The sequence below is a fragment of the Heteronotia binoei genome, chromosome 1 (genome assembly GCF_032191835.1).
Source record: "Heteronotia binoei isolate CCM8104 ecotype False Entrance Well chromosome 1, APGP_CSIRO_Hbin_v1, whole genome shotgun sequence".
Lineage (NCBI taxonomy): Eukaryota > Metazoa > Chordata > Lepidosauria > Squamata > Gekkonidae > Heteronotia > Heteronotia binoei.
The window spans coordinates 117,691,754-117,719,390 of record NC_083223.1 but is presented as its reverse complement, the minus strand read 5'-3'; the positions used below and the strand labels follow the sequence as shown (position 1 = coordinate 117,719,390).

General features: G+C 39.0%; 1 protein-coding gene across 1 annotated transcript in view; it reads right to left on the bottom strand.

Moving 5' to 3' along the window:
- The window catches only part of ENPP1 (ectonucleotide pyrophosphatase/phosphodiesterase 1), a 78,696-nt gene that overhangs the window by 17,595 nt on the left and 33,464 nt on the right, over positions 1-27,637 (bottom strand). The window contains exons 7-20 of the mRNA XM_060239468.1: positions 24,701-24,780; positions 22,754-22,873; positions 22,307-22,416; positions 20,085-20,150; positions 18,821-18,893; positions 18,216-18,324; positions 14,743-14,874; positions 13,386-13,417; positions 12,263-12,390; positions 8,217-8,286; positions 5,155-5,242; positions 4,046-4,221; positions 825-870; positions 554-708 (exon numbers count right to left, since the gene is read on the bottom strand). Of these exons, the coding sequence (XP_060095451.1) occupies positions 554-708; positions 825-870; positions 4,046-4,221; positions 5,155-5,242; positions 8,217-8,286; positions 12,263-12,390; positions 13,386-13,417; positions 14,743-14,874; positions 18,216-18,324; positions 18,821-18,893; positions 20,085-20,150; positions 22,307-22,416; positions 22,754-22,873; positions 24,701-24,780 (1,385 nt within the window). The remainder of the gene's footprint in view (positions 1-553; positions 709-824; positions 871-4,045; positions 4,222-5,154; positions 5,243-8,216; positions 8,287-12,262; positions 12,391-13,385; positions 13,418-14,742; positions 14,875-18,215; positions 18,325-18,820; positions 18,894-20,084; positions 20,151-22,306; positions 22,417-22,753; positions 22,874-24,700; positions 24,781-27,637) is intronic.

The window sequence follows — 27,637 nt, the reverse complement described above, 5'->3', positions numbered from 1 at the left end:
CAGAGGTTTACAAGATTATACATGGGATAGAGAAGGTAGAAAAATAAGTACTTTTATCCCTTTCTCACAATATGAGAACTCATGGACACTCAATGAAATTGATGAGCAGTCGGGTTAGAATGGATAAAAGGGGGTACTTCTTCACCCAAAGAGTGATTAACACATGTAATTCACTGCCACAGGAGGTGGTGGTGGCTGCAAGCATAGACAGCTTCAAGAGGGGATTGGATAAACATATGGAGCAGAGGTCCATCAGTGGCTATTAGCCACAGCAAATTGTTGGAAGTCTCTGTCTGGGGCAATGCTGCTCTGTATTATTGGTGCTTGGGAGGGACAACAGTGGGAGGGCTTCTAGTGTCTTGGCCCCACAGAAGGACCTCCTGATGCCGCCTGTTTTTTTGGCCACTGTGTGACAGAGTGTTCGACTGGATGGGCCATTGGCCTGATCCAACATTGCTTCTCTTATGTTCTCAAAGGCTTCAAGAGGCATTTTCTGTCATTCCTAAAACATTTGCTCAAGAGTGTATCATGCCCTTAAGTATAACATACTTACATGCTTGTTAACAGTATATGCACTCCACAGAGGCATCCTGATATCCTTGCTATATCCATTTATGTAGTGGTTATTGTGAAGAAGGCAATAGTTATGGTCTTTTTGTAACACTTTGGGTCTCCCAAATGGCAAACTGTATTGTTCTACCTTCTTTGCTGGAGTGGGAAAAAGAGAATGAATTATTCCTCTAAAGCACAGTTTGTTTTTCTTAGGAAGTTTTCTTCTTGCTTTCCTTCTGCTGCCCCTCCCTCCCAGCAGTTAAAATGCTTACCCTGAAAAGCAGTTAAATTTATCTGTGGTTGTCTCTGTGGCAAGCCCTAGAAACAAAAGGAAGAAAAGGTGAGAACAAATAATAACAGAGGTGTGAGTTAATCTGGGGATTTGGAGTGTAACGTCAGCAATTGCAGATGATATTGAACTGTATTTCTCCTTTACATTTGAATCAGGCAAAGTAGTGGATGTTCTCAACAGGTTCTTGGAGTTAGTAATGGGATGGATGATAGCTGGTAAAATAAGTAGTCAGTTCATCCAAAATAGATATACTTCTCTAGTTTTACATGGAACTATACTCTCCCACAAGAATCATGTGTGTAGTTTGGGTATAGAGCTACCCCTTAAGGCTGATGCTCAAGTAGAACCCACTGCATCACAAGGTCAAGCCAGTGTGTCAGCACCTCATAGACATACACGATCTTCCTATTATTATTCATAGTATGACTGACTACAGACTTGACTGCTATAATATGAGACATACTTTAGGGAACACACTTCCACAATTTCGAAACGACTTTACTGGTTCTGTTTCCAAACATTATTCAAAGGGCTAGCAATGATTTATAAGATTCTAAACCAGGGGTGTCAAACTCATTTGTTATGAGGGCCAGATCTGACATAAATGAGACCTTGTCAGGCCGGACCATGTCAGGTTGGGCTGAGCCATGTCGGGCCAGGGCATGTGTGTACCTATTTAAGATTAGATAGCAGGGATATAAACTTTATAAAGGACACAGACAAACACAACTAACGTTTTTGTTTTTGTTTTGTTTTTAAAACACCTTAAAACATGCTCAAAACATTAGCACTCATTGGTCTTAAAGGTGCTTTCTATGTATGTCTCCAATGGGATCCAGGAAACTGGGCAAAGGAAGCTCTGGCTCTTTCCTGCCTTCCCCAGGGGACCAGGAAGGGGAGGAGCCTCAGCCAATACAAGGAAGAGAGGCTTGGCTAAGTAACTCTGCTGTGTGATTGTGATAGCCTGGCAAAGCAAGCTCTTCCTTGCCCCCCCCTCCTCCCAATAGCCTGGCAAAGCAAGCTCTTCCTCCTCCCTTCCTTAGCCAATGGAGAAAATAGAGGTTTTGCTCTGTAGCTCCTGTGTGACTGAGCAAGCCTTGAAAAGCAAGCTGGGATGCAGAAGGAAGCAAGAGAGAAGGAGAAGGAAGTAGATGACAGCCAGTTACTTGGGGGTCTGATACGAGCCCCCTGGGGGCCTGATTCAGCCCCCAGGCCAGATGTTTGATACCCCTGTTCTAAACATTCAGGATCTGAGATGTTGTAAGGATAGCTTGCTCTTATACCAATCTATCAATTAAGCCAAGGCCTTGTCAGCAGCCCTAATCTAGATGCCTCTGTCTTCTGAAGGTAAACAGATGGCTCCTGGGAAGAGAACCAGTCTTTGTAGCAGTGACTCTACTGTGAAACTCCCTTCCTATGCAGGTTTAACTGGCACCTTTGCTAGTGTGTTTGAAATGCCATGTACAGTTTCCACTCTTTACTCATCTTTTTATTCATATTTAGGATCTTCTGCTTTCTGAAATACAAAGTTTTATTGTAGTTTTTGCATCTCTTTTTTTCTGTTGGATATTTACAGTTGCTATTGACTTCAATGGACAGCTGCTTTGAGCACTTTTAAATAAATAATTCTGAGCATAATAAAATATTAACAGATTTAAAATATTAAATCTATTGAAGATGCCCAATATTCTGAAATATTTTATAATATAATTTACACATTTCACTGTTTTAAAGAACACATGAACATAACAAAAGACCCATTCATTAATGGACCCATTCAAAAGCCAGATCTTGATATCATTGAGCTTTCCTTGCATATGGATTCCTTCTAGGATGAATCCTTACTTTCAGAAAGATAAGTACAATCTATGTTAAAATTATGTCAAACTATATGTGATTTTAACACTTTATTTTTTTCCTTACTGTCAATGTTAACTAACTTGAAATTGCATAACAGAATGAGTTATATATTCTAAAGATTTATAACGGGTGTAAGGGAGAAATTACAATTTAATACACTTAAGTATGCACACTGCCAAAGGACTTTAAAGCCAAAGTCCTGTTTAAGGGGGCAGGTCTGGAAAGACTGAACTAAGGGGGGCTGAAATGTGAGTCCTCAAACTACAGGGTATCACTGACATCAGTCCCTTTACTACACATAAATGGTGTTCCAATAGATCCACAGGGAAATAATACATTTCTGGTATGATTTTAAAATGTTTTAAATAGTTCATTGATGTATCATTGAAGGGGATGGTGCTGCAGTTATTTAGTAAATGTAAGAAAAAGAGCCCATTTCATCTCCTAAAATTATCATAGTACATTTAAATGGAAGTATGGTTTCAGCGCACAATCACTTTGACAACCACTGTGATGTGACAGTCAGCGCTTTTGGGAAGGGACTGCCAGACCTGGGTTCCTACTGTGGAAGCTGACTGGGTGATTTCAGACCAGACACAGACTTTCAGCCTAACCTACCTCAGAGGGTTGTACAGATCAAAAGGGGGAGAGGAAAATTATGTAAGTCAGAGGGACAGATCATGGTAGGTTGATGGTTGGCTTGGAAAGATTGCCAACTCCAGGCTGGAAAATTCTTGGAGATTTGAGGGGTGGAACCTGGGTGGGGTCTGAGAAAGAATGGGAACTCAGACAGGTACAATGTCATGGACTGCACCCCCAAACCAACCATTTCCTCCTGCGAAACCATTGTTGCCAATCTCCAGATGAGGAGATTGAGGCCTGGAGATCACTCAGAACTACAACTGCTCTCCCTGCTGAGGTCACACCCCTATGACAGCCAGTGTGATGTGGCTGTTGGCACTTCAGAGCAGGGTCTGCCAGACCTACCTTCTTGTTGTGGTCAGACCAGTCACAGACTTTCAGCCTAACCTGCCTCACAGGGTTGTGGTGAAGATCAAAAGGGGGAAGAGGAGAATGATGTAAGTAAGTTGCTTTGGTCTCCACTGTGAAGAAAGACTGCACTTTTCCTAGATAGAGGCTGCACAGTCTTGAAGTGGGACATTATTCTCATTCCAAGTCAATGAGAACTTCTCACTGATACTGAATGAATCTGATGTTGACAATGATCTCTTAGTTTGAAAAATTACAGCATTTCAGTCTGGAGTATAAGCAAATATACATTTGCTTATTTCTGTTAATGTGTGTACATACCAACGTATTTCTGTTAATGTGTGTACATACCAACAAATCACATGAGCAGCCAAGATCACTTGTAGAAGTTCTCTGCCTTGTGAAAGGACATGAAGAAGGGTAACTTTCTTCCTTAGGAAACCTTGGGACATAATTGGGCTTCTTTAAAAGATGGTTGAGGCTTCCATGAGTACCATTATTAGGGGCTGGTGTCAAGTCAAGTAGATCTGTAACAATTGACATATAATTAATGACTCAGATCCCATGAACTACCAGTGGTCTGAGATTTTTTTCATCTTCCCCTCTCCCCTACAGCCATTTCTGACCCTGGGAAAGTTTCTGACCCAGGGCTAGGATATTTCTATGTACTAATTACTGCACAAGAAAAGGCAAAAAAAAATGACTTATTCAATGTAAAAAATATTTAACTTGACTTCAGAAGCTTAGCTGCAATGGGAACTTTCTGGCAACAACACTGCACGGATCCCCCTAGTGACACATAGGGGAAGTGCATAGGGGTCATTGAGCCAAATAAAATATTTTTCCCACTGCACCAATTGCTTCTCCCCCCGCCCCTTCTTATTCTGTTTACTGGTAATGGTTTCTCTTCTAGATATTAACAGGAAAGGATAATGAAAGTAACCTTTTTACTTCTTGTGTTTTCTGTCTCTTCACAGAATAAAAAGGAACAATTTCACTTACATCCCTCTCCCCACTGCAGCCACCCAATCAATGCAGATATTAGTACACACAAGTCCCTCAACACTGGAAATAAACTTTGACAGAATCAGAAATCACTCCAGGACAAGAGAAGGGTGACCCATTAAATGTTTTAAAATTCACATCTGCACTGCAATTTTCATGTGAGTATAAGTATGAACATGGCATATAGGCATGTTGGAATCTTCTGAGGATTCCACAATGCACACCCACACTGGTCTGCCTCCACCCCTTGCTCATTCTGCAGGAGTAACCTACCATAATCTCCCCCCTCATCTGTTTCCCAGCATTGCTCCAAAGGAGAGGAAACAGGGAACAGGTGAAGGGAGATGGTGTAAAATTTAGGATGGCTATCACAGTTCAACACTGACTGGATTGGCAATAATATTAGCACAAACACAAATATGCCAAGTATAGCAAAAATGGCTATTTCATCATACCACACATTAAATTGTAGATTTCAATATTTTCAAAGGGGTCAACTTTGGTTTGAAACTTGAATCCAGGTCCAAAGCCAATAAACAGAGCCTAGGGGAGAAAAAAGGAAAAATCAGTTTTAGTTCTCATATGCTATAAAGGGGATGTGGGGGGAAGAGGAGATATTTATGACATGCATTTATTATTAATTATAGTAACTGATGATATGCATATAGCCTAAACTAATGTCAAATTAAGCTATTCTTTTGGGGGGGGGGGGCGGGGAGAAATTACTGGCATACATTAGCAAGCTTTGTTCAGCAAGTTTTCAGAATTCTGGCAATAAAAATGGACTTTCCATTCACTTATGCATTTCAAAAAAATTCTGCAATTCAATCAATGGTGCTGCCTGTGACCATACATCCTTTGAAGAGATTTGTCTGCAGTCCCATCAGTTTATTTCACCAAATGGCACAGAGATTCCTGCATAAAAGCAAGATTTGCTCTGACATGACTGACTTGAGACCTTATTAAATCTTCAGTTTAAGGCACATTTACTTTCTTTGTTAAGTCAAAACAAAACAAAAAACAAATCATAGAAGTTTTTATTAGTAGGAATGCCATTACAATCATGGTTTAAATCTTACAATTTTCTCTTATTTCTTTTCAAACATTCAGACTACAGCTGCATCAAGATAAACAGTGACAAATACAAGACTGCAGTATTCCAAGAAAATGGTTTTGTTTTCTTCACTTGCAAATGTTGTTCATCTTTTTTTTTTAAAAAAAATTGTCATTTTGCAGCAGCAACTAACTTTCTACCATAAACATTTGTGTGTAGAGTTTCTCAGTAACAGTAGAAATATACAACACACATTTTCTCCAGGAAATATATTTAACCCCTTCTTTTGTGGGGATCATGTTCTCAAATACTATTGCAGCTCATAAACAGAATAAAATAAAGACCTCATGCATACTTAGTCACAAGACAACTGCTATACTCTTGTCAGATAATGTAACAGGAAGTCTTAGGAATCTAGAGCTTTTACAAGCACAGGGGGTTATGACTAACATGGTATCAGTACCATTCTGATCTTAAAAGTGTCCTTAAACATTGCCCATTATTTGCAATCAACAAGTGAGTTTTTGGTCCCCATTTGTGCATATTCCTGAGATAGGGTTGCCAGGCCCCCAGTCTGGCCAGGGGATCCAGTCCACCAGCCTAAAGCTGGCCAGTGGGGAAAATGCCACACACCCCCAACAGGGACATCATCACGCAACACCCTGACACTATAATACCACTCAGAAGCACTGTTCCCTCCAAGCTGTGGAGTCTTGTCAGCAGAGTTTGTGAGCTACCAGCATTAAAGTTGTGAGCTACTGGCATTAAAGTTGTGAGCTACTACATAAATTAGTTTGCTCTGGGCCATTTTTTGTGAGCTAAGACAAAAATGTGTGAGCTGGAGCTTAAAAAATTGTGATCTAGCTCACACTAACTCAGCTTAGAGGGAACACTGCTCAGAAGTGATGTTATCATGCCAGGGTCATCACACAATGGGCAAACTCCATGTTTTTGTAGCTAAAAAACCAGTGTTTTTGCCCCAAACCTAGAGTGCCATGTGCAACATCAGCAATATGATGACATCATTTCCAGGTGCATTTGAATAGCCTAACCATGAAATGAATATAAATGGCCAAATATGCCAAGACAAGGTAAGGGACCATTTTCCAGGCTAAATTAAGATAGAATAATGCATTTTTGCAGTGATGTTAACTTGCTTCTCCAATAATAATGCTGGGTCCAGTATAATCCTTAGTACCTTAACAAAATCAGTGAATCAGCTGGACCCCATCAAGAATGGAAAACATGGTATCCTTCAGGACCCCAGCCTTCCCAAATAACATCATCTCCATATTGTGAGGATTTGGTTTCAACTTGTTTCACCTTAGCCATTTAGCCCCAGCAATAAGGAACTGGCTCAAGCCAGACCATTCTGGATAAAGAAGTAGGTAAAAAAGAATTTTTAAAGAATGAATACCCTTTTCTTCAAAAATACCCTTTTCATCAAAAATGATGTAGGCCTAGTGTTCCTGTTCATGGTGGCAAGCAAGAGGAGGAAGAACATGCCTTACTATCCACCTCACCAAGTGCCTTGGTTCTGGCTCTGACAGCAGCAGGGGTCTATGTGTTGCCATAATATCCATTAGGCTTTATACACATTGTTAAAAAATTAAATGAAATGCAGCATTCTAATCCTGCAAAAGAAGCTTATGTACACTATATAGACTAGGCATGTATCTGTCTTTCTAATTTTTATATGCAATATATATTTTTAACAGAGGACAAATATTCAGCCATGCATCTCCTCACCAGCCTCTGAAGTGGCACAGTTTGAGAGAGTTGTTTTGTACTTCTTTTTCTTAATTTGTAGGAAAGCTTTCTCCTGGCTGCCACTAACTATACAATAAACAGAAAATTCTTGGAACACTTCCAAAGAAATTGCAAAGAGGTATGAAACACTTTCCAATTCTCCTTCCAGGTATCCAGTCCCATAACAAAGATGACAGATACAAGCAAAAATTTGGAAAAAAGATAGACACAAGTAAATAGAAGCCTGTACCCAAGGCTGGCCTGGTATGAAGGAGAAACACAGAGAATCTGAAATGGAGAATCTTAGCATACAGCATCTGTCTTCAAGTGCTTGTTTAGGTTTCTTAGATAGGTTTCAGGCAGTGCAAAGGAGAAGGCCTATATTTTCTAGGAAGTATAATTTTTTTCTGTGGAAATGGCACCTTCTGAACCTTAAATATGGGGAATGACTTTGTAGATGCTAAAGAAATAAAGGTACATTGCAGACTGTAGCTATACCAATACTTTCTCTTCTCCCATTATCCCTGACCCCACCAAGAAAATCAGCCTCTAAAATTGTTCTGCTAACTTTAAATTTAACTTTAAATTTGTTCAGTCTCAATTACAAACTCATAAGACTAAACTTGGAAATATCTGCCTTTCTTCTTGAATGGCTTATTGGAAACTGAGAACTTACCAATTTTATAATAAGAATGAATATGCTCTGAAACTTACCTGCATATTTGCAAATGTATTGTCTGACCCATGGAATCCACCTTTGCAATACTTGAGCTCAGATGGAATTCTGCAAAACATAGCCATAAACACTTAACTGACAAATACCTGTTTTGATGTATTATAGAAAACCTGAGAATATTCCAACCCTATTCTCTTGGGGTTTCCTTGAAACATCTCAGCCCTTTCCTCCTCTGTGTAAAATCCCACTTCTAGAACAATAACCCTGTCTTCATTGGCTGCCTATCTTTCTTCCATAACCAGAACAGCGTTCTTGCCCTTAGCATTAAAACTCTTTAAAATATTCTCCTTTTTTGCTTCATTTCTTTTAATATTTTAATAGCCTGATGCAACAAAATATTTTTTTTTAAGTCCAATGCTACCTTCATGACCAATAACATTTATTTCAGTATGAGTTTTGTGAGTCACAGACAGCCCACTTTGGCAGATACCCATCTGATGAAACACTTCCTGCCAGTAACATGTTTCCCCATCTTTGCCACCCTGAGCTGCCCAATAATCTCTTGATGTTGAACACTACTGTATCGGATGCCTCTCACTGAGTAAAATTCTCTGCCTCATGCTGTACTTATTTTCTTTAAAATCGCTCTTTCCATATGGGTCTTTGAATTAATTTCTTAATATTCATTCCAAGTATTCGCAAATTAATTGAATCTGTCCACACTACCTTTGCTTCCCTCACTCTTCTCTCTGTTGTCTTGTTTAGTTTATATTGTAATCTTCTTGGAAGCTTATGTTTTGTTTATGAAAGCTGTGTAAATAAAAAGTACTTGCTTACATAACTATTTCCTAAGAAGATAAATTTGCTCTTTCAGAGACAGTTATTTAGCCCCAGATGAATTTTTCACCTTCTGTAAGTCTTCACATAAAGCCCATCATCTTCTACACAGTTCATGAGAAAATATCATGTGCATGACCTTCTGACATAGTGCCACCAAAGTTTCTCAGTTCAGTTTTCACATTCAAAGTACTGATATTTTACAGCACTTAGAATCATAGAGTCGGAAGGGACCTAGTCCAACCCCTTGCACATGCAGAAAGTTCATAAATACCTTTCCCAAAAATTCCCAGTGATCCCTTGAATACTAGCAGGCAGGCCAACTATGCAATCCTGTGCAGAGTTCAATCAAAGCCCATTGAAGTAAATGAACTTAGACTAGAGTCTGCATAGGAATGCACTGTAAATGTCAGACCTAGGCTGAGAGTAAATACTGTAATGCTCAATGGGAGAATAGCTATTTTACTGATGTTACATAGTAGTGGTGAAAACAGACATCAAATCACAGTTGACTTATGGCAACCTTTTAGGGCTTTCAAGGCAGGAGACCTTCAGAAGTGGTTTGACATTTCTTGGATCTGTGTAACAACCCCAGACTTCCTTGGTGGTCTTCCATCCAAATAGTAACTAGGGCTACTCATGCTTAGCTTCTACAATTTGATGAGATCAAATAATCTAGTTTATCCAAGTCAGGGCATATTTTTTTATATACAATATGTAACAGAGTTTAATTGAGACTTGGAATGGGCACAAACCACAAATGAACTGCGATTCATGCATGAATCAGGCTGGTTTGTGCTTCATTTAGAACCAATTCATGGAATTGTGTCATTCCCCAATCCAAAAATGAAACACATTTTTGTTTCAATTCTGACTTCTAGTGGACTTCTGGGAGCCCTACAAACACCCGTAGCAGTTGTCCAAAGGTAGATTGGCAGCTCTGGAAGCCAATCACAGAGCTCCCATTTTGCTCTATGGGACCAGGCACCCTGACTCAACTGCTTTCACTTTGTTGCATGAAGAGAGAAGAGTTAGTTGTCATGACAGCTGAAGCTGAGCTTTTCCGGGGGCACCTGCTTTAGGGAGTAATAACTTAGACATCCGAATCCAATCTTTGTCAAACTTGGGGGACAGGTGAAGGAGAATCTGCTGAAGGCTTCCATTGAGTTTGGCATCTCTAACTTATGAGGGGGCTGTTCCACACATCCCAAACCAAACTAACCATGAACTGGTTTGAGAAATCAAATGAACCAACACAACCCACCCATTTTAAGAACATAAGAGAAGCCATGTTGGATCAGGCCAATGGCCCATCCAGTCCAACACTCTGTATCACACAGTGGCCAAAAATTTATATATATAAATTTTTCATTGAATGCCCACGAGTTCTTGAATTGTGAGAAAGGGAGAAAAGTACTTTTTTCTCTACCTTCTCCATCCCATGCATAATCTTGTAAACCTCTATCATGTCACCCTGCAGTCAACGTTTCTCCAAGCTAAAGAGCCCCAAGCGTTTTAACCTTTCTTCATAGGGAAAGTGTTCCAAACCTGTAATCATTCTAGTTGCCCTTTTCTGCACTTTTTCCAATGCTATATTATCCTTTTTGAGGTGCGGTGACCAGAGTTGCACACAGTATTCCAAACGAGACCGCACCATCGATTTATAAAGGGGCATTATGATACTGGCTGATTTGTTTTCAATTCCCTTCCTAATACCGTAATACCCAGTATGGCGTTTTATTGCAATCACACACTGTCTTGACATTTTCAGTGAGTTATCTACCACGACCCCAAGATCTCTCTCTTGATCAGTCTCTGCCAGTTCACACCCCATCAACTTGTATTTGCAGCTGGGATTCTTGGCCCCAATGTGCATTACTTTGCACTTGGCCACATTGAACCTCATCTGCCACGTTGACGCCCACTCACCCAGCCTCAACAGATCCCTTTGGAGTTCCTCACAATCCTCTCTGGTTCTTACTACCCTGAACAATTTAGTGTCATCTGCAAACTTCACTGCTTACTCTCAACTCCAAATCATTTATGAACAAGTTAAAGAGCATGGGACCCAGTACTGAGCCCTGCAGCCCTCCACTGCTTACCATCCTCCACTGCGAAGACTGCCCATTTATACTCACTCTCTGCTTCCTATTAATTAGCCAGTTTTTGATCCACAAGAGGACCTGTCCTTTTACTCCATGACTCTCGAGCTTACTAAGGAGCCTTTGATGAGGAACTTTATCAAAAGCTTTCTGGAAGTCGTAAACAATATCTATCAGGTCTCCTTTGTCCACATGTTTGTTCACCCCCTCAAAGAAATGTAACAGGTTAGTGAGGCAAGATCTTCCCTTACAGAACCCATGCTGAGTCTTCCTCAATAACTCGTGTTCATCAATGTGCCTACTCATTCTGTCCTTGATAATGGTTTCTACCAACTTTCCCGGTATTGAAGTCAGACTGACTGGCCTGTAGTTACCCGGATCTCCTCTGGAACCCTTTTTAAAGATGGGGGTGACATTTGCTACCTTCCAGTCCTCAGGAATGGAGGCAGATTTCAATGAAAGATTACATATTTTTGTCAGAAGATCCACAAGTTCAACTTTGAGTTCTTTCAGAACTCTTGGATGTATGCCATCTGGACCTGGTGACTTATTAGTTTTTAATTTGTCCCTCAGTCCATCATTTTGGCACAAACCAACATGAACCTCTAATTGAGATTTTATTTGGTAGCACATTAGTAGATGGATACATGGTGTATCTTGTCTAGATTAATAAGGGATATTTCCTTGTCTAATCATACATAGTATAAGTACTGTTTTCATATGATAAAATGCTTCAATCCACAAAAATTTCAAACAGTTTATATAGTAAAGCAATAGCTTCTATTATGCTGTAAAACATACAGGTTTTATGTGTGCATGTGAAAGAAAGACTGTTAGAGGCACATAAACATACATGTAAGGAAATCTAAAGTGAAGATGTATGTATGGGAAAAGGCATGGAGCTGCATCTCATCAGCTTTTGGGGAATTAGGCACCAACCAGTAAAATTCAGCAAGCAAGCAAGAATCTAAAATTATTGTAGAAGAGAACCTGACTGTATGTCTTTTATGCCAACTTAAAGAATTAAATGGGACCATACCTTTTATTGCTATGGTCCAGCAATGAAGCATGTATCCATGTATATGTACATTGCTTAGGATCCACAAAAAGCTAAACTTTTATAGCAAGAAAAACTAGTAACTTACCGAGCAAATTGCCACTGCTCATCAATATAAAAATGCACAGGTTCAATGCGGTCATTTTTGGCGTAGTGAAATCGCTTGGGGAGTAGTTGTTTCATGTATGCTTTGAAAGGCTGATCTGGGGCTAAGCACTGAAATGTTGACATTAATATATCTGTTATTTCTAATATTATGCTTATGCATCGTGTTGCCATCTCTAAATTCTCAAGCCTGTTCAGATGCTTCTCTTGAAAACTTTATTATTGTAGTTCATTTATACCCTGCCTTCCTCAGTGAGGACTCAAAGCTGCTTACCACATTTTCCTCTCCTCCGTTCGGTCTTTGCAACAACCCTGTGAAGTGGGGTAGCTGAGAGAGCTGACTAGACCAAGATCCCCCACCAAGCTTCCAAGGCAGAGTAGGGATTTGAAGCTGGGCCTCCTAACCTCACACTCTAGCCACTCTACCATGCTGGCTCAACATGCCTCAGCCTCTTTGGCACAAGCTGCTCCTTCTCAACTTTCCATGTATACGCATGCACATATATACAAACAACATCATGAGCGCACCCTTCCTGTGATGCAGTGTCATGGCTCTAGGAAATGTGTTTGAACATCACAGTCACATGGGTAGGCATGATAGTATCAAGATTTCTCAACCATCACCTTTCCGCTGGGAATGAGGATATCATTAAACTGGGAACTACTCATTCTCCAGACCAATGGTATCACAGCATGGGGGGAAATGAAGTAACTACAGCTGTCAAAAAATAATGATTATGAGGTTTTAACTGATCTGATCTGCATATATTTGCATATGCAGACAGCACCACAGAAAAAGGCATTAGTTCCTTTTTGGGGATAGAGGATGATGCGCTCACATGAAAAAAAAACAAGCTGCAATCTCAGAAGAGGCATTCTCTCCCATGAGTGAGAGAAGGAAAAATGCCTCTTCTAAGAATACGTCCAATACAGGTTAATTTGTAAGTAATTACATTCAAAATAAGTCCCAGATTTTTAAGAAAAAAATAATTAAGAGACATAATTTTTTTAAATCAAGTGCACAATTTTCAAACAAATGGCTAAAAGCTGCAGCTCTAAATGCATGAAAAAGTCATCAAGAGTCATATATGTAAAACAATACTTACTGTAAGGTTTCTGACAATGCTTTCATAATCAACTAGAAGAGTTAGATGAAATCATTAATTACCTAAAGGTTAAAAGAAAATGAAAATAAAGAACTTCCTAATGAGGAATGATGATTTAAATACTGAATAATACTTTATCTTTATCAAATTAACATCCTTTTCAACATCCCATCACATAATACTTATTTTAAAACATGTTTATATTGCTCTTGTCCAAAACATGTGGACTCAACATAGCATAATATAGCATGGAGATACTCCAGGTGGGAGCAGACAGCCCTACAGAGTGGCGCTAAACTGGCTTGGCTGAAAAATTCCTTCATCCTTCTTCTTGGGCTGCAAGCCATTTCTAAGTGGACAATAAGTTATTTAAATAACATGCAGCAACTGTCTTTGGCCACTGAAATAACAATGAAAGACTCAGTAAAAATTGACATTCCCAATGATATGTTATTATTTGAATGGCCAAGGCACTGTTCACATATATACACAGCATAATTATTAAAAAGTGGTTTCTGCTCTACATTTTTTCATAGAAATTAACAATGGCCATTCACTTGTGTGGACTACAATACCACTGAGATCATCCCCCTCCCATCGCCCAGGTTAGGATTGTTGTTATTCCATTGCACAGCTGAATCCCGCCTCCAGTTCATTTGCTTCATTTTCTCTAATAGAAGTGAACCATTTTCTAATATATTCAGTGAAACAAAGTATTTTCAAAATAAAGATGGCACTACTTGTTTAGTCATTTATTAATGCTTGTAAACCAACAGGTCATAAGCAAATGAACAAAATATATAAATATGTACAATGCAAATAATCAGAATACAAAGTTTCACATTAAATGGTAATACCATTAAATGCCATGCATGAGAATTCTATTACTGCAAAAGTCACATCTGGAACAGTGTCTGCTAGTAGCTTGGCTACAACTCTTGTTTTTACAGAAAAGTCTATTTTTGGATATAAGTTCTAATCCATTTATCACAGGCCAAAAGGCCAAGAAGTCATAACATCTTAATTTTTCATCCTTAGACATCATGTCTCAGAGTATACATTTTGAGATGATGTTATATAGAACTATATTTTAAATAAATTTTAAATAATTCTGGATGCAGATGATGAAAGTAATCATCTGTTTATGCATTCAGTTTCTCTTTCAATCCTATTTTTCCCTCCAAAAAAACAGGGACAAAAAGTAGGTTATTTCCAGGACTGAAGGACAGCAGAAGCTCATCACAGATGCCTTACTGTTGACCTTGATTGTAATTATATTACTGCTGTATCATCTGATGTATTTTTAAAGCACAAATAATACATTGAATTTGAGCATATTAGACTAGCCATTACATACAAGAGAAATACTCATCTGGAACATTGCTTGGCCTTAAGCGAGCTGCAGGACCAGGGACTACAGTCAGAGTCCCAACATCATCCAAGTATGTATTCAGGTATGCTGCTTTACTGCAGCTAGCTGTCTCCATCCCTTTAAAGTAAAGATATATATCATTTTCATGGGGTTGGATACATTGTTATACATGGGGGTTGGACTAGATGACCCTATGATTCTATTATTTTAAAGAATCAGCCAGTCAATAAAGGAATAGGTAGCTACTGCTCAAATGCAGCTAACTGTATTTGGAATTAAACACAGAAGGATGTAAATGAACAACTTGAACAAATCTGGTAAACTGATTTTAAGGGTGTTTTTTTTCCTTTCCACTTTGCCTCTGAACTCATTTACATGCAAAAGTCACAATTATTTTAACAGTAACAACAGCCAAGTAGGGGCCTAACTAGACAAGACTTTGGGAATTAGGTGTTAGCATTTTTCTTCTGAAGCAGGGCTTTTTTTTGTAGAAAAAGCCCAGCAGGAATTTATTTGCATATTAGGCCACACACCCTGATTTTGCATATTAGGCCGCACACCCAGGAATTTATTTGCATATTAGGCCACACACCTCGAGGATCGGGGACAAAGGGTGGCAATTGGTGGCGAGCGGTCCCGGAGGCGCACACTGGATTGTGGAGTGCCTCAGGGGGCAGTTCTCTCACCAATGTTATTCAATATCTATATGCGCCCCCTTGCCCAGATTGCCAGGAGATACGGACTTGGGTGCCATCAATATGCAAATGACACCCAACTCTATCTGCTGATGGACGGCCGGCCTGACTGCGTCCCTGAGAATTTAGACCGGGCCTTGCAGGATATGGCAATGTGGTTGAGGAGGAGCGGGCTGAAGTTGAATCCAGCGAAGACAGAAGTCCTTTGTCTGGGTCGGGGCGCCCGGGAAGGGGAAATACCTCTCCTGGTCTTCGACGGGGCGCCGCTGAAAGCGGCGCACCGGGTTAGGAGTCTGGGAGTTCTACTGGAGCCTTCATTATCAATGGAGGCCCAGATTGCAGCCACTGCCAAGTCAGCCTTTTTCCACCTGAGGCGGGCAAGGCAGTTGGCTCCCTTCCTAGAGCGCCAAGATCTGGCAACGGTACTTCACGCAACGGTCACCTCGAGACTGGATTACTGCAATGCCCTCTACATGGGGCTGCCTCTGTACCGAACCCGGAAACTGCAGCTGGTGCAGAACGCAGCGGCCAGGCTACTGTTGGGGCTCCCTAAATGGGAGCACATACAGCCTGGACTGCGCGAGCTGCACTGGCTACCAGTTATATACCGGGTTCGTTACAAAGTGCTGGTCATTACCTTTAAAGCCCTATATGGTCGAGGACCTGTCTACCTTAGGGACCGTCTCTCCCCATATGAGCCCCAGAGAGCACTGAGGTCAGCTGGAAAAAACTTGTTGACCACCCCTGGACCAAGAGAGGTGAAGCTGCAATGCACCCGAAATCGGGCCTTCTCCTCTGTAGCCCCGAACTTATGGAACCAACTTCCAGAGGAAATGCGGGCCCTGTGGGACCTTGAACAATTCCGCAGGGCCTGCAAGACTTTCCTCTTCCGACTGGCTTTCGCTGACGAGGAAAGTAATTGCTAATGAGACCGCCATCATAATAAAGAACAAATAGCAATAGCATTAACATTTTTATTAAATTAATCAATTTTAAACCTATTAGAATTTTTAATGTTGAATGTAACCTGTCTCTGTATAATGGAATGTTACTGTTAGCCGCCCTGAGCCTGCCCCGGCGGGGAGGGCGGGATATAAATAAAATTATCTAATCTAATCTATCTAATCTAATCTGATGTCACCATTGTTTCACACAGGGCTTCTTCTATGAATGAACTCATTTGCATTTTAGGCTACACCCCCTGATACCAAGCCAGCCGGAACCTCATTCCTGTGCATACCTGCTTAAAAAAACCCTACTCTGAAGATAAAAGTTGCATGGGGAATCAGGGCTATGGGGTGGGGAGAGCGAATTAACCCTTTCCTTTGGCACCATTTTTAAACTTGAAAGGGCCCTCCAGTTTGCCTCTTTGGAGCAAACATACAAGTACTTTGTATGTTGCCTGTATGTCTGCTCCAGTCAGGCAAACAGTAATTCCATAGGGTTATTTCCAGGGGAAAAAAGGATATGGGCTCATAGTCTGAACTGAAATTCTGTATAGCTTATTTGCAAAATAAGAATGTTGTCACACCTTGCTAGCTTCTCAATGACTAACTGATTCATATGTGTAGTCTAAACAGAGTAACCCTTTTCAAAGCCTACTGACTTCAGAAGACTTAGAAAGGTGTAACTCTGCTTAGGACTGCACAGCAAGTGACTTAAGTCTCCACACAATAATAAACTAAATGGACACCTGCACCTGGCATGATCACTGACAAAAATATATAAACAGTTTTCAGAGTATTAATGCTTAAGAGTTGCCATCAGTTCCTGCCTACCTTCTATTTCTGAATGGCTAAGAGAGTACAGCTAAACTAACTGAAGTTAGACAACTGAGACACAATGTGATAAAGATAAAGAAGGTATTCTTTTATTCACTTTATGAATGTGCATTATGATACAAATATTTATTTGATATTATTCTGTTTTGTATTATATTTATAATAATAAAAGTTAAAAATTACATGGCTTTTCCATACACAAGTTTACATGTGATTATCTATTTATTTTTCCAATAGAACTATTTAAATATTCACTATTTGAAAAATTACTGCTATCAAAAAGCAACATAAAATATGCTTGTGTAAAATTGGTTTTTATTCTCATAATATTTTAAATATCAGGGACAGATTGTCTGTGTTCCCTCTCTAAAGGAAGATCTATGAGATTTCGGAGCAGGTCTTTTTTTTAACTTGGCACTAGATATGTTTGTGTTTCTCTCTGTCTCCGGGATACTCTGAAGACTAACTAAAATTATTCTGTTCAGGTTTCTCTCCAACTTGATACTGAGGGATATCATATAGGTTAAGACTGAAACTGGCTGACTGACACATAGGGCTGCCAGGTCTGGTTTTTAAATTTATTTTATTTATGTTAATTTGTATTCCGCCCTTTCACGCGAATGGGCTCAGGGTGAATAACAACAGAGTTGGGAAATACCTGGATATTTGGGGGGTTGTGTTTGAGGAGAGTGGGGTTTGAGGAGGGGAGAGACTTCAGTGTGTTATAATGCCAGACAGTCCACCTTCCAAAGTGGCCGTTTTCTTCAACTTTCATAGCTGAGCAGGAGTTCAAACTTGGGTCTCCCCAGCCCTGATCATTACTTCCAATTCTAAGAAAGCCCCAGTGATAGAACTGCGGACATAGTAAACCATCTCATTTTAAAAGCTTTTCTCCTATTTCTAGAAATATTCTTACTGTAAAAATAAAATGACCTCAAAATTTTGGTCTGACCTGAATGCTATGTAGTTTAAATAAACCTACCATGATCAGAAAGAAGAAGAATGTTAATACAGTTGTGAAGATTCATTTGTTTAAGACCATCCATCAACATCCCAACCACTTTATCCACTCTCTGTAATGCAAGAATGACCTGCAAGACAAAAATAGAGAGAGGCAAAACAGACATTAACTTAGCTTGCAAGTCATATATAAAATCTATGATTCTGAAAGTTTTTGAGAACAGCAAGTTATTCATAGGAAATATCCTGGACTCCTGGTCCACAAGAACTATATTACCTTTTGTAACCAAGATAAAAAAAAATCACTCCACTGATGGCCTATGTAGTTAAAAGAACTCAGAGACCAGTTACATATATCTGAGATGTTCCTTTTGAAAAGGCTTACAAAAATTAAAAGATACCCATAGAATTAGATAAAGCCTCTGAATATGGTTGAATAAAAATATATCCCATTTTTAATAGTAAATCATGGAATTTAATTCATTTTATATCGAATGTAACAATTTAAATACACATGTGAGTCTTTAAAATTGTGTTACAAAGCATTAGCTATCTTCTATTCAAAAGTTTTCATCACTGACTCACTACAGAACTTATTTAAAAACAAAAAAAAATCAATTTACTTACTTCACTGCTGACTGGTCCATATCTGTGGCCTGAAGAATCTGGTTCTTCTAAATACAGAGTGTAAAAGTGTGGTCTATATCAAACAGTACCAAAATTTTAATATTTTACATATAAACTGTGAGAAGGTATGGAATTCACACAGACAGCATTTGTTAGAAACATCTGAGCAATATTCACTGAAGCAATAACAACAAAAAGATATGTGGCACTCCGGGACTTACATCCCAGTCATATCTCTGCATAGTCAAACAAAAGTCCTATTCAGTTCAGTGGGTCTTACTCCCAAGTAAGTGGGTGCATAAATTCACAGTCTGACTGTATAATTCCATCAAAATCAAAGACTTACTTTCATGACTAACTGATTTCAGCTGGAAAATGAAGCATGTGTTTCTCATTCCAACTGAAATCAATAACTTTGAATAACTTCGTTTTGCACTAAGACATAACATGTCATGGGCAAGATCCAATCATATCATCAAATGCACCAACTTCATATTCCATGCCACAATGGCTGCATTCTGACAAATTGTGACTTTCTAGAAATGTAGTCTCTTGCGAAAGTTACCATCAGAAAATGGGAGCATGGAGAGAAGCAGAGGGAGAGAAGCTGCTTTTTCTGAAAAAGCTTTAAGCAGTACAAAGAGCACAAGATTTTTCTGTTGCTCTGTGCAGCCATCTATATCCAGAAAGCTGAGAAGGGCAGAACTACTCAAAGAATCAAGATTTCTGTATTCAGACCTCAGAATGATCAGAGGTTACAAACCCAAATTAACAAGCCAAATACAAACTGTGGTTCAGCATGCCTGTTCAGCACCGCCAACAAAGAGCAGCCTCCATTTATGCATCACAACACCACAGTTCAAACCATGGTTTACTGTGATATCTGAATGCACCCACTAAATTGGTTGGTTGTTAGTTAATACACAACAGAAGTAACTGTTGTTCTGCTATGACGAATTAACAAAGTTACACTTGAAGAGCTATTAATTGACAAAATGTCTCACAAGAAATAAAGCTTGAAAAACAGGTTTTATTTTGTTATGTATTGTGGTGAATACAAATATTATTTTATTTATTTATTTATTTATTACTTTGCATTTATATCCCGCCCTCTCCGCAAGCGGACTCAGGGCGGCTTAAAGTATCATAAAAACAATCAATTCCATAAAACATATAAAACCATAATACATTTATCAGTTTAAAACTATTACGCTATTTAAGAAATGCATGGCTGTCCTGTTTTTCTAATATTCTAAACACGTACCTTTTGTCTTCTGGTAATTGCAGCCAATTAAGAAAAGTTGCTACTCTTTCTTCAAATGGTATTGACCTAAATCAAAAAGCAAAACAAGCAACTTAAAAAGACTCAAAAACGCTACTTTAAAAATCATGAAATTACACTAATATTGTGTGTGTGTTTCTAAAGCTTGGCAGGGAGATATGCTGTGCTAAGCTTTCTGATTGGGTTGAACTTGTGGGAACCATTTAATAGAGCCCCACTGAAACTGACTGGACTGATAGTACAATCCAATACAGAGATATAACACTTTCTTAGCCCACTGATGTCAAGGAACTCTCCTTAGATTGCCTTTTTCTGAAACCCTATCATGAACCCTAACCCTCAACCTGCAGATGAAACCAATATTGGAAAATATGGGCCATACCCTCCCTCATTCCCATCCAACAGTGTCCTGCAATGACCTGAACTGAGCCAGCACTGATGATGTTAGAAGTGTGAGAATGGCAGTGAGCACTGATTGTAGGTGCATGTTTACCCCCATGTTCACATGAAGCACAATGTGTATGTAGGGCTGATTCCACACTAGCCATTTAATCTGCAATTGTCATGAGCTGATCATTCAGTTTCTAGATCTTGAAGCCAACCGATTGCTTTCCAATATTTTCTCTAATCTTTCATCTTTTAAAAATGCTATTTGTGGTGATTTTTTCCTATTTAAAATACAGTTCCAAATTCAGTCTCATGCTGGTAGAGAGAATGCTATTGAACCTTCCTAAGGCTACTGTTCCTTTTAGGAAAAATACTCTGTTCTCTCTTTGGCCTGAATAATAACTTAACAATCTTCTAGGGGCTTCCTGATTCTTCCCAGCACTCATTAATAAATGCTTAATTATCAACTCTTGTTCAGGAGTGGAAAGAAGAACTTCAGTAAAGCTTTGTGCAGAACATCACGCCATTGGTCTTTCCCTCATCTTTATAATCATGATTTTGTAATAATGCTAAAACACTAAAACCAGTAAAACTTGAGTGGTGGCTGTGACTTGTTGGAAGGTTAAAAAAAAATTCTCACTCCACAAGAACTAATCATTAAGCATTTAATTTGTGAGTACCAGGAGAGCCCGAGAAACAGGAAGTAATTAATTATCCTGAAAACAAATCTAAAGGAAATCCCAGGGAGAAGCAGAATAATGAAGGACATTGATTTTCAAGGAGATGTACAGTAGGATTGTACTTGCAGGGACAGATTTACTTGTATTTGTAGGGACAGATATAGTGCTTAATTAAGTGCTGTATGCACCTCATTTTTTTTTTCTATTTGCAGCTTATTGTAGAAAAAGAATGACTGAGCAGTGCAAAAAGACCACAGCATGAAACAATGTATTCCTGCTATTTAATATACACTGTCATAAAACAAGTGACCAAGAGAAATCAGCAAGTCAGAAGTCATCTGCCAGATACAACCCCACAGAATTGAAGCATTAGAACAGGACTACTATTTGCTTGTTCCTTCTCCCCCCACAAAAAAACTATTCAGCCAACACTGAACAATAAAAGAAAATTGGACTAAATTACACATTCAAAGTGCAATCCTATGATTTTAGAATGGAGTAACTGCACAGGATTGTACTGTCAGAGACTTCAGCCATCATCCTAGAAAATATCATATGCAGCTACAGAGTACTGGCCTTGGACAGGCAAGATACAAGGAACATTGCTATTCGCTGTGGGTAACACCATGACACAAATTGTTTTCAGTAACCCTGACTTATGTCAGAGTATGATTAGGAACATAACAGCATATTAAATTCTCAGCATGTTAGGACAAAATGGGGACTTTTTTCTTAAAAATTACATTTTGCCATTCAGGCAAATAAATGTGCTCTCAAATTGGTCATTCTGTAGAGGCATCAATGTAAGTGTAATCATCACAGATTACAAAGGATTTTTTTCCTAAAAAGATGCATGCCACTGACATTCCCTTGAAAGCAGCTGCCCACCTAATCCCTAAACTGTGTTTTAAACTACCCAGGTCAGTGGGGACATTTGCAGCAAAATAGGAGGGGATGAGGAGAATTTTCTCTTAAAAGAATTCTGCAAAATAAACAGGTTGGGAATATAGATGTTGCATTCACTAGCATCTTGAGATCACAGCAGCCCCCAGTTTTTGATGCTTCAGAATATATGTAGTTCTTTCTTAAAAAAAAACCAAACACTTCAGTTCCCCAAACTACAAAGTCTTGTCTTACCCATTGTATATTCTGTAAATGTTTGGAAAACTTCCATTAACATCAACATCTGAACCAGGCCAGAAAAACGAAGCAGATTTTTGTCCTTGATACTTAGCTGTTAGCCAAATCTGTTCAAAGAGAGAAAACACTGATGCTTGTGAATTCTTTCAAGTCATGACTTTTTCCTTCTAGTTTTTAAAAACATGTACAAATCATATAACATTTCATAAAAAGTAGTATACTTTCCCCTCATACCAACCCTGCTAGTTACTTATACTATAAGATTTTTACACTAATTTGATATTCAATAAAATATGCATTTTGAAGACTGTTAACCTAAAACACACTTCCCAGTTTAAAGAACATTTTTAAAGAAAAAACAAACATAAAAGATTGCATTAAAATTAATTTTATTTGACAGATATTAATATAGCTCAGGGCTATATGCTTAAAATCACTACTTACTGGCTGCCCTAGGTACCACTGTTGATTGAACTTTTCTTTATTTCTGAGTGTGAAGAAAGCATTTCTCTTGGGCTCATACATTTTGTTATCTACTAGACCATGTGATTCTGGATATAGGCCCTGCAAGCAACATTGAGTCATTATTACCTAGGTATCAATTCTTTTTATGCTACCGTCCACAGGAACATTTAGGCAACAGGAGAAGACATGAGAATACTGGCTTGGCTCTTCTTTAGAAGACTACAACAGTGATTTTCAGACTTTGTTCTCTAAATGACAGCTGGTTAGCTTTCCTCTGCAATGACAGTCTTCAGGGTAATTTGGGTGCTTTGTATGGCAGACTCTCAGTTCATGTGGAGCAACAGTAAAGCTCAAAAAGGGTTTGAGGAGTATAAAAGCAGGATTTCTTTGAAAGGAAAAACAGGGTGTTTCCTACTGAGATACAGATAAAAACTGGGATGTGGTGGTGTCTGAATTGGAAAGGAATTGACTGAAAAGTTTGGGAATATATGAAAAAGGTTAACTGTTTTAGTGTTGTGAAGACTTTAATGCTATAAAGACTTTAAAACAGGAAAGGATAAAATCAAAATTAATACTAAAGTGAAAGTATCATGTTTTGCTACTAACACAAACACATGATAGTTAAGAGAAAAATGTTTATTTTATTTTATTTTATTGCAAAAAAGCAGCAGAGATAATCTGAATTGGCAGAATTCTGTTGACACAGACATCCTTCCTGGTTTGGTCCTTGGAGAAGCTTCAGGACCATTCACAAGGGACCACATAAGATTGCCTGATAAACAGCTGAGAGGTGGGAACAGATTTTCAGATCTACCAGAAATTCCTGAATATATAGGAGATTTTTTCTGGTTTTCCTAAGAAAGCCTGGATAACATTTGGGAAGCCAAAATATACCCAAAAATACATATAAGGTATATATTTGACTGAAAAGTTTGGGAATATATGTCACCATAAATTTGCTGCAACTTGGTAGCACTTTCTACCACCACCATTACTCCCTGCCAGATCCTGGTCACAGCTTGACCTTAGGAAACCTAGTAGCTGCTCTCCTTACCATTCCTCCCCCTATATTTTCTGATCCTTTTTGGTCTGATCATCCAGGTAGGGTTGCCAGGTTCATCGGATGAGTGGGCAGGGGATGGGGGTACACTTACCAAGAGCAGGGAGGGAAGAAGCCAAAAATAAATGCAATATGCTCCTGTCAACCAGACGTTACGTAGGCATGATGGGGACATTTGGGGGGCAACACTCTGGTTTTTGAGCAAAACTCTATGGTAAGAAGTTAATTCTGCTATAGAGGTTTTGCCCACAAACCAGAGCATTACCCCCAATATTCCCGACATACCCAAGTCACTTCCGGGTGATGTAGGCACATTGTGTTTATTTTTGGTTTCCTGTGTGTTGGAGGGGGGTAATTTCCCCCAGTTCCTAATAACCCTGAAATGGGGGAAGGGGCTCCAAACCAGGGAATTCTCCACTCACAAATGAAGACTGGCAACACTACATCCAGGTATTTCACAGCTGCACACATTGTCTGTAAATATTTTCTAAGCTGCTAAGTGATGCTACCACTACCAACGTTGACCAAAACTTTTTTGATACTTGCAACATCATATGTAGCTACAGCTCTTCTCCTGCAGTGTAAGATTTTTATCAGTAGTCGACTAACTTCAGGTACAAATCTAAATACAGAATACTACAATTCAGAAATACAGAACTCAGTAAGACAGCACTCAGCAAACATGATTAAAATTATTCTGTAAACATGTGGAGGGAATGTTTATTTCCATATTACTATGGCATGCTTTCAATAGTAAAACAGAATATAATATTTTTTTAAAATTCAACACACTATTTCCAATGAAAGTAAATGAAACCAATGTGATTCCTCTTCAGTGTGTGTGTGAAATCACACAATGCTCTTACCGTGGCAATGCTGTAATGATTGGGAAATGTTTTTGACGGATACACTGGTCTCATGCCATTAGTATATGTTCCACATTTTTCTAGTGAAAGAAAAAAATAAAATTTAATATCCTTAACAATTCCACACAGATATTAATTTTCACATTAAAATATATAACTACTAAAAGAATATGGCAATATAAATATTCAGCATCTCTACTAAACACAAACTCCTCTCAGGCAATTTATTGTTTGGTAGATAGATCAACCACATAAATGCTTCATTTGCAAAAATCAGCTCTCCTCCCAAGTTTAGGCCATTTTTGCCCTGCCAATGTGATCCTTTTGTCTGAGTAAAGTTTGTGCTTGGCCCAGTCAAAATCACTCAGATCATGTGAGAAATTGCCACACAGTCACTGCCTGTTCCACGGAGATGTTTTAAGGGACTATTACACAACTATTTAAACTGGTCTTCATAAATGTGAAGAGAAATCTTCATGTGGCAAAATGTCAGAATTACTATTTTCTTTGCATAAGAACAATACATAAAGACACACAGACACACAAAACAAATGTTGAGAAATTTGTATTTAGTTTATTATCACCCTGCATTACTGATCGTGATTCTTCATGCTTCAGTTTCCATTTCTAATTTTAAAAAGGTAGTTTCCTGTGCAAGCACCAGTCATTTTCGACTCTGGGGTGACGTTGCTTTCCCAACGTTTTCACGACAGACTTTTTATGGGGTGGTTTGCCATTGCCTTCCCCAGCAATCTACACTTTCCCCCCAGCAAGCTGAGTACTCATTTTACCGACCGCAGAAAAATGGAGGGCTGAGTCAACCTCGAGCCAGCTATCTGAACCAGTTTTTGCTGGGATCGAGCTCAGGTCGTAAGCAGAGGGCTCCGACTGCAGTACTGCAGCTTTACCACTCTGCGCCACAGGGCTCTTTGTTCTAATTTAGAAAACAAAATAAACCATCTGCATTCCTCATATTTCTGTAATTCATTCTAAAGAACCCTCTTGCCATCTGATTTCTTACTATGATTTGCCATTTGTCAACAATCCCAAGTAGGACAAAGATCATCCATACAGTGGAATTTTACAGGATGTTTCAAGGTTTTTGGGTTATCATTTTCTGGATCCTATTTTATCTTTGGTTTTAGCTGAGGATACTTTAACTGTTACTGAAGGCCGCCTTGAAAGGCAGACTATAAATGGTCTAATTAATAAACAAAACAATCAATTTCCTTAGCATACTTGCCATTCTCATACTCTGAGCATTCCAGACTGAGCAGAACAGGCTGCTGTTAGGAGGGAATAAGAAGAGTATCTGTAGAGGAAGGAGAAATCCACTCCCCCTCCACCTCTATTTTATTACCTCCTCTTGCTGATCACCATTGCCTCCCCTCGCCTCCCCCACCCTACTCTTTGTTGATATATCTTTTTCCTACCTCTTTGTCCTGGCCACTTCTGCTTCCACAGCCCTCCACCAAATCTCCAGATGCCTCAACATACACAACAGTAGCTATAACAATATACATACTGGTCCAACTTAGCTAGGTATTTGTTGATGTACATATTAACAGGTCTGAGGGATGGTTACCTTCCATTTTTATTCTATTTTTTGTTGCAAGCCTGGGCTTTTCCCAGATTTACAAAACTTTAAATCAGAGGTGTAGAACTAATTTGTTCCAAGAACCAGATCTGACATAATGTCAGTTTGTTAGGCTGGGCCATGTGTGCCTTAAAATGTAATAGCAGGTACTGAAGATACAAACTTTATAAAGGGCACAGGCAAACCCAATTATCAATATACATATATTTTTACTCAAGATACAAATGAAAGCAATTGATTCCTAGCAGTGAAAGCAATTGACTTACTGGGGATTCCACAAAAGCCCCAATAAATGTACGTAATTATATGCAAGACTAGGGACACCATAAAAAGACGAGTATCTTATATTTCCATACATACCAGTTGCTTGTGGGTAGGTCCCAGGCTTTATGTTTGACACTCCTATTTTAAATGGTAGCTATGGCTAACCTCATTTCATGCATCTCACTATCTGCATAGGGGCAGAGCTTGGCTACTGGATGCAGTGACTGGCCATAGTCTACTTTTCCTAGCCAGGTAAGTCTGTGAAATTATTACTGTTTTCGCGCACAGCTTACCTCGCAGTCACAATCTTGTTCCCTCCGCAGCGTCCGGTCGGATTTCCCACCATCTGCGCCGAAGTTACAGGAAGTGCCGCGGCTTCTGCGTAGCAAACGTAAACCGCTAAAACCCAGTTTACGTTTGCGACACAAAAGCCGCGGCACTTCCTGTAACTCCGGCGCAGATGGTGGATAATCCGACAGACACTGTGGAGGGAACAGGATTGTGACTGCGAGGCAAGCTATGTGCGAAAACAGTCCAAATCTTGCAATACATACCTGGTGCCATCTCATATCAATGTGTACAGCATTGCCATTGCTAAAAAAAACATTAAGTCAAATACTATGCCAATTATCACCTTAAGCATTAACTAATGCTGCTTATATGATAGTTGAAGCTTGAAAATTTTAAAAAGATGTTCCAGTAACTTATTGAAAAGTTGGAAGAGTAATGAACAACTATCACTAAGATTGAAAGCAGATGATGCATTAATGCATATAGTTGTTAGCAATTTTCCTTCTAAGAGTTCAAAAGTAAGAAAGACTCTCACTTAATATCAATCTGATTTTAAGAGGATTAATGACTACAATCCATTTAAATGAGGCAAATTCACAACTATAAATTATAACTAACAACTAGGATCTGAAGAACTGAGCAACTAGCTTTGAATACCGAAGACATCTGGCTTTTACTTCTCACATAGCAGCATTTCCTCCTCCCTTCCATTAACAGAACTTATTTTGATGCTCATAGTACTTTAAAAATTTCATCCAGATTATGACTTGTGCAGGGAAGTATTT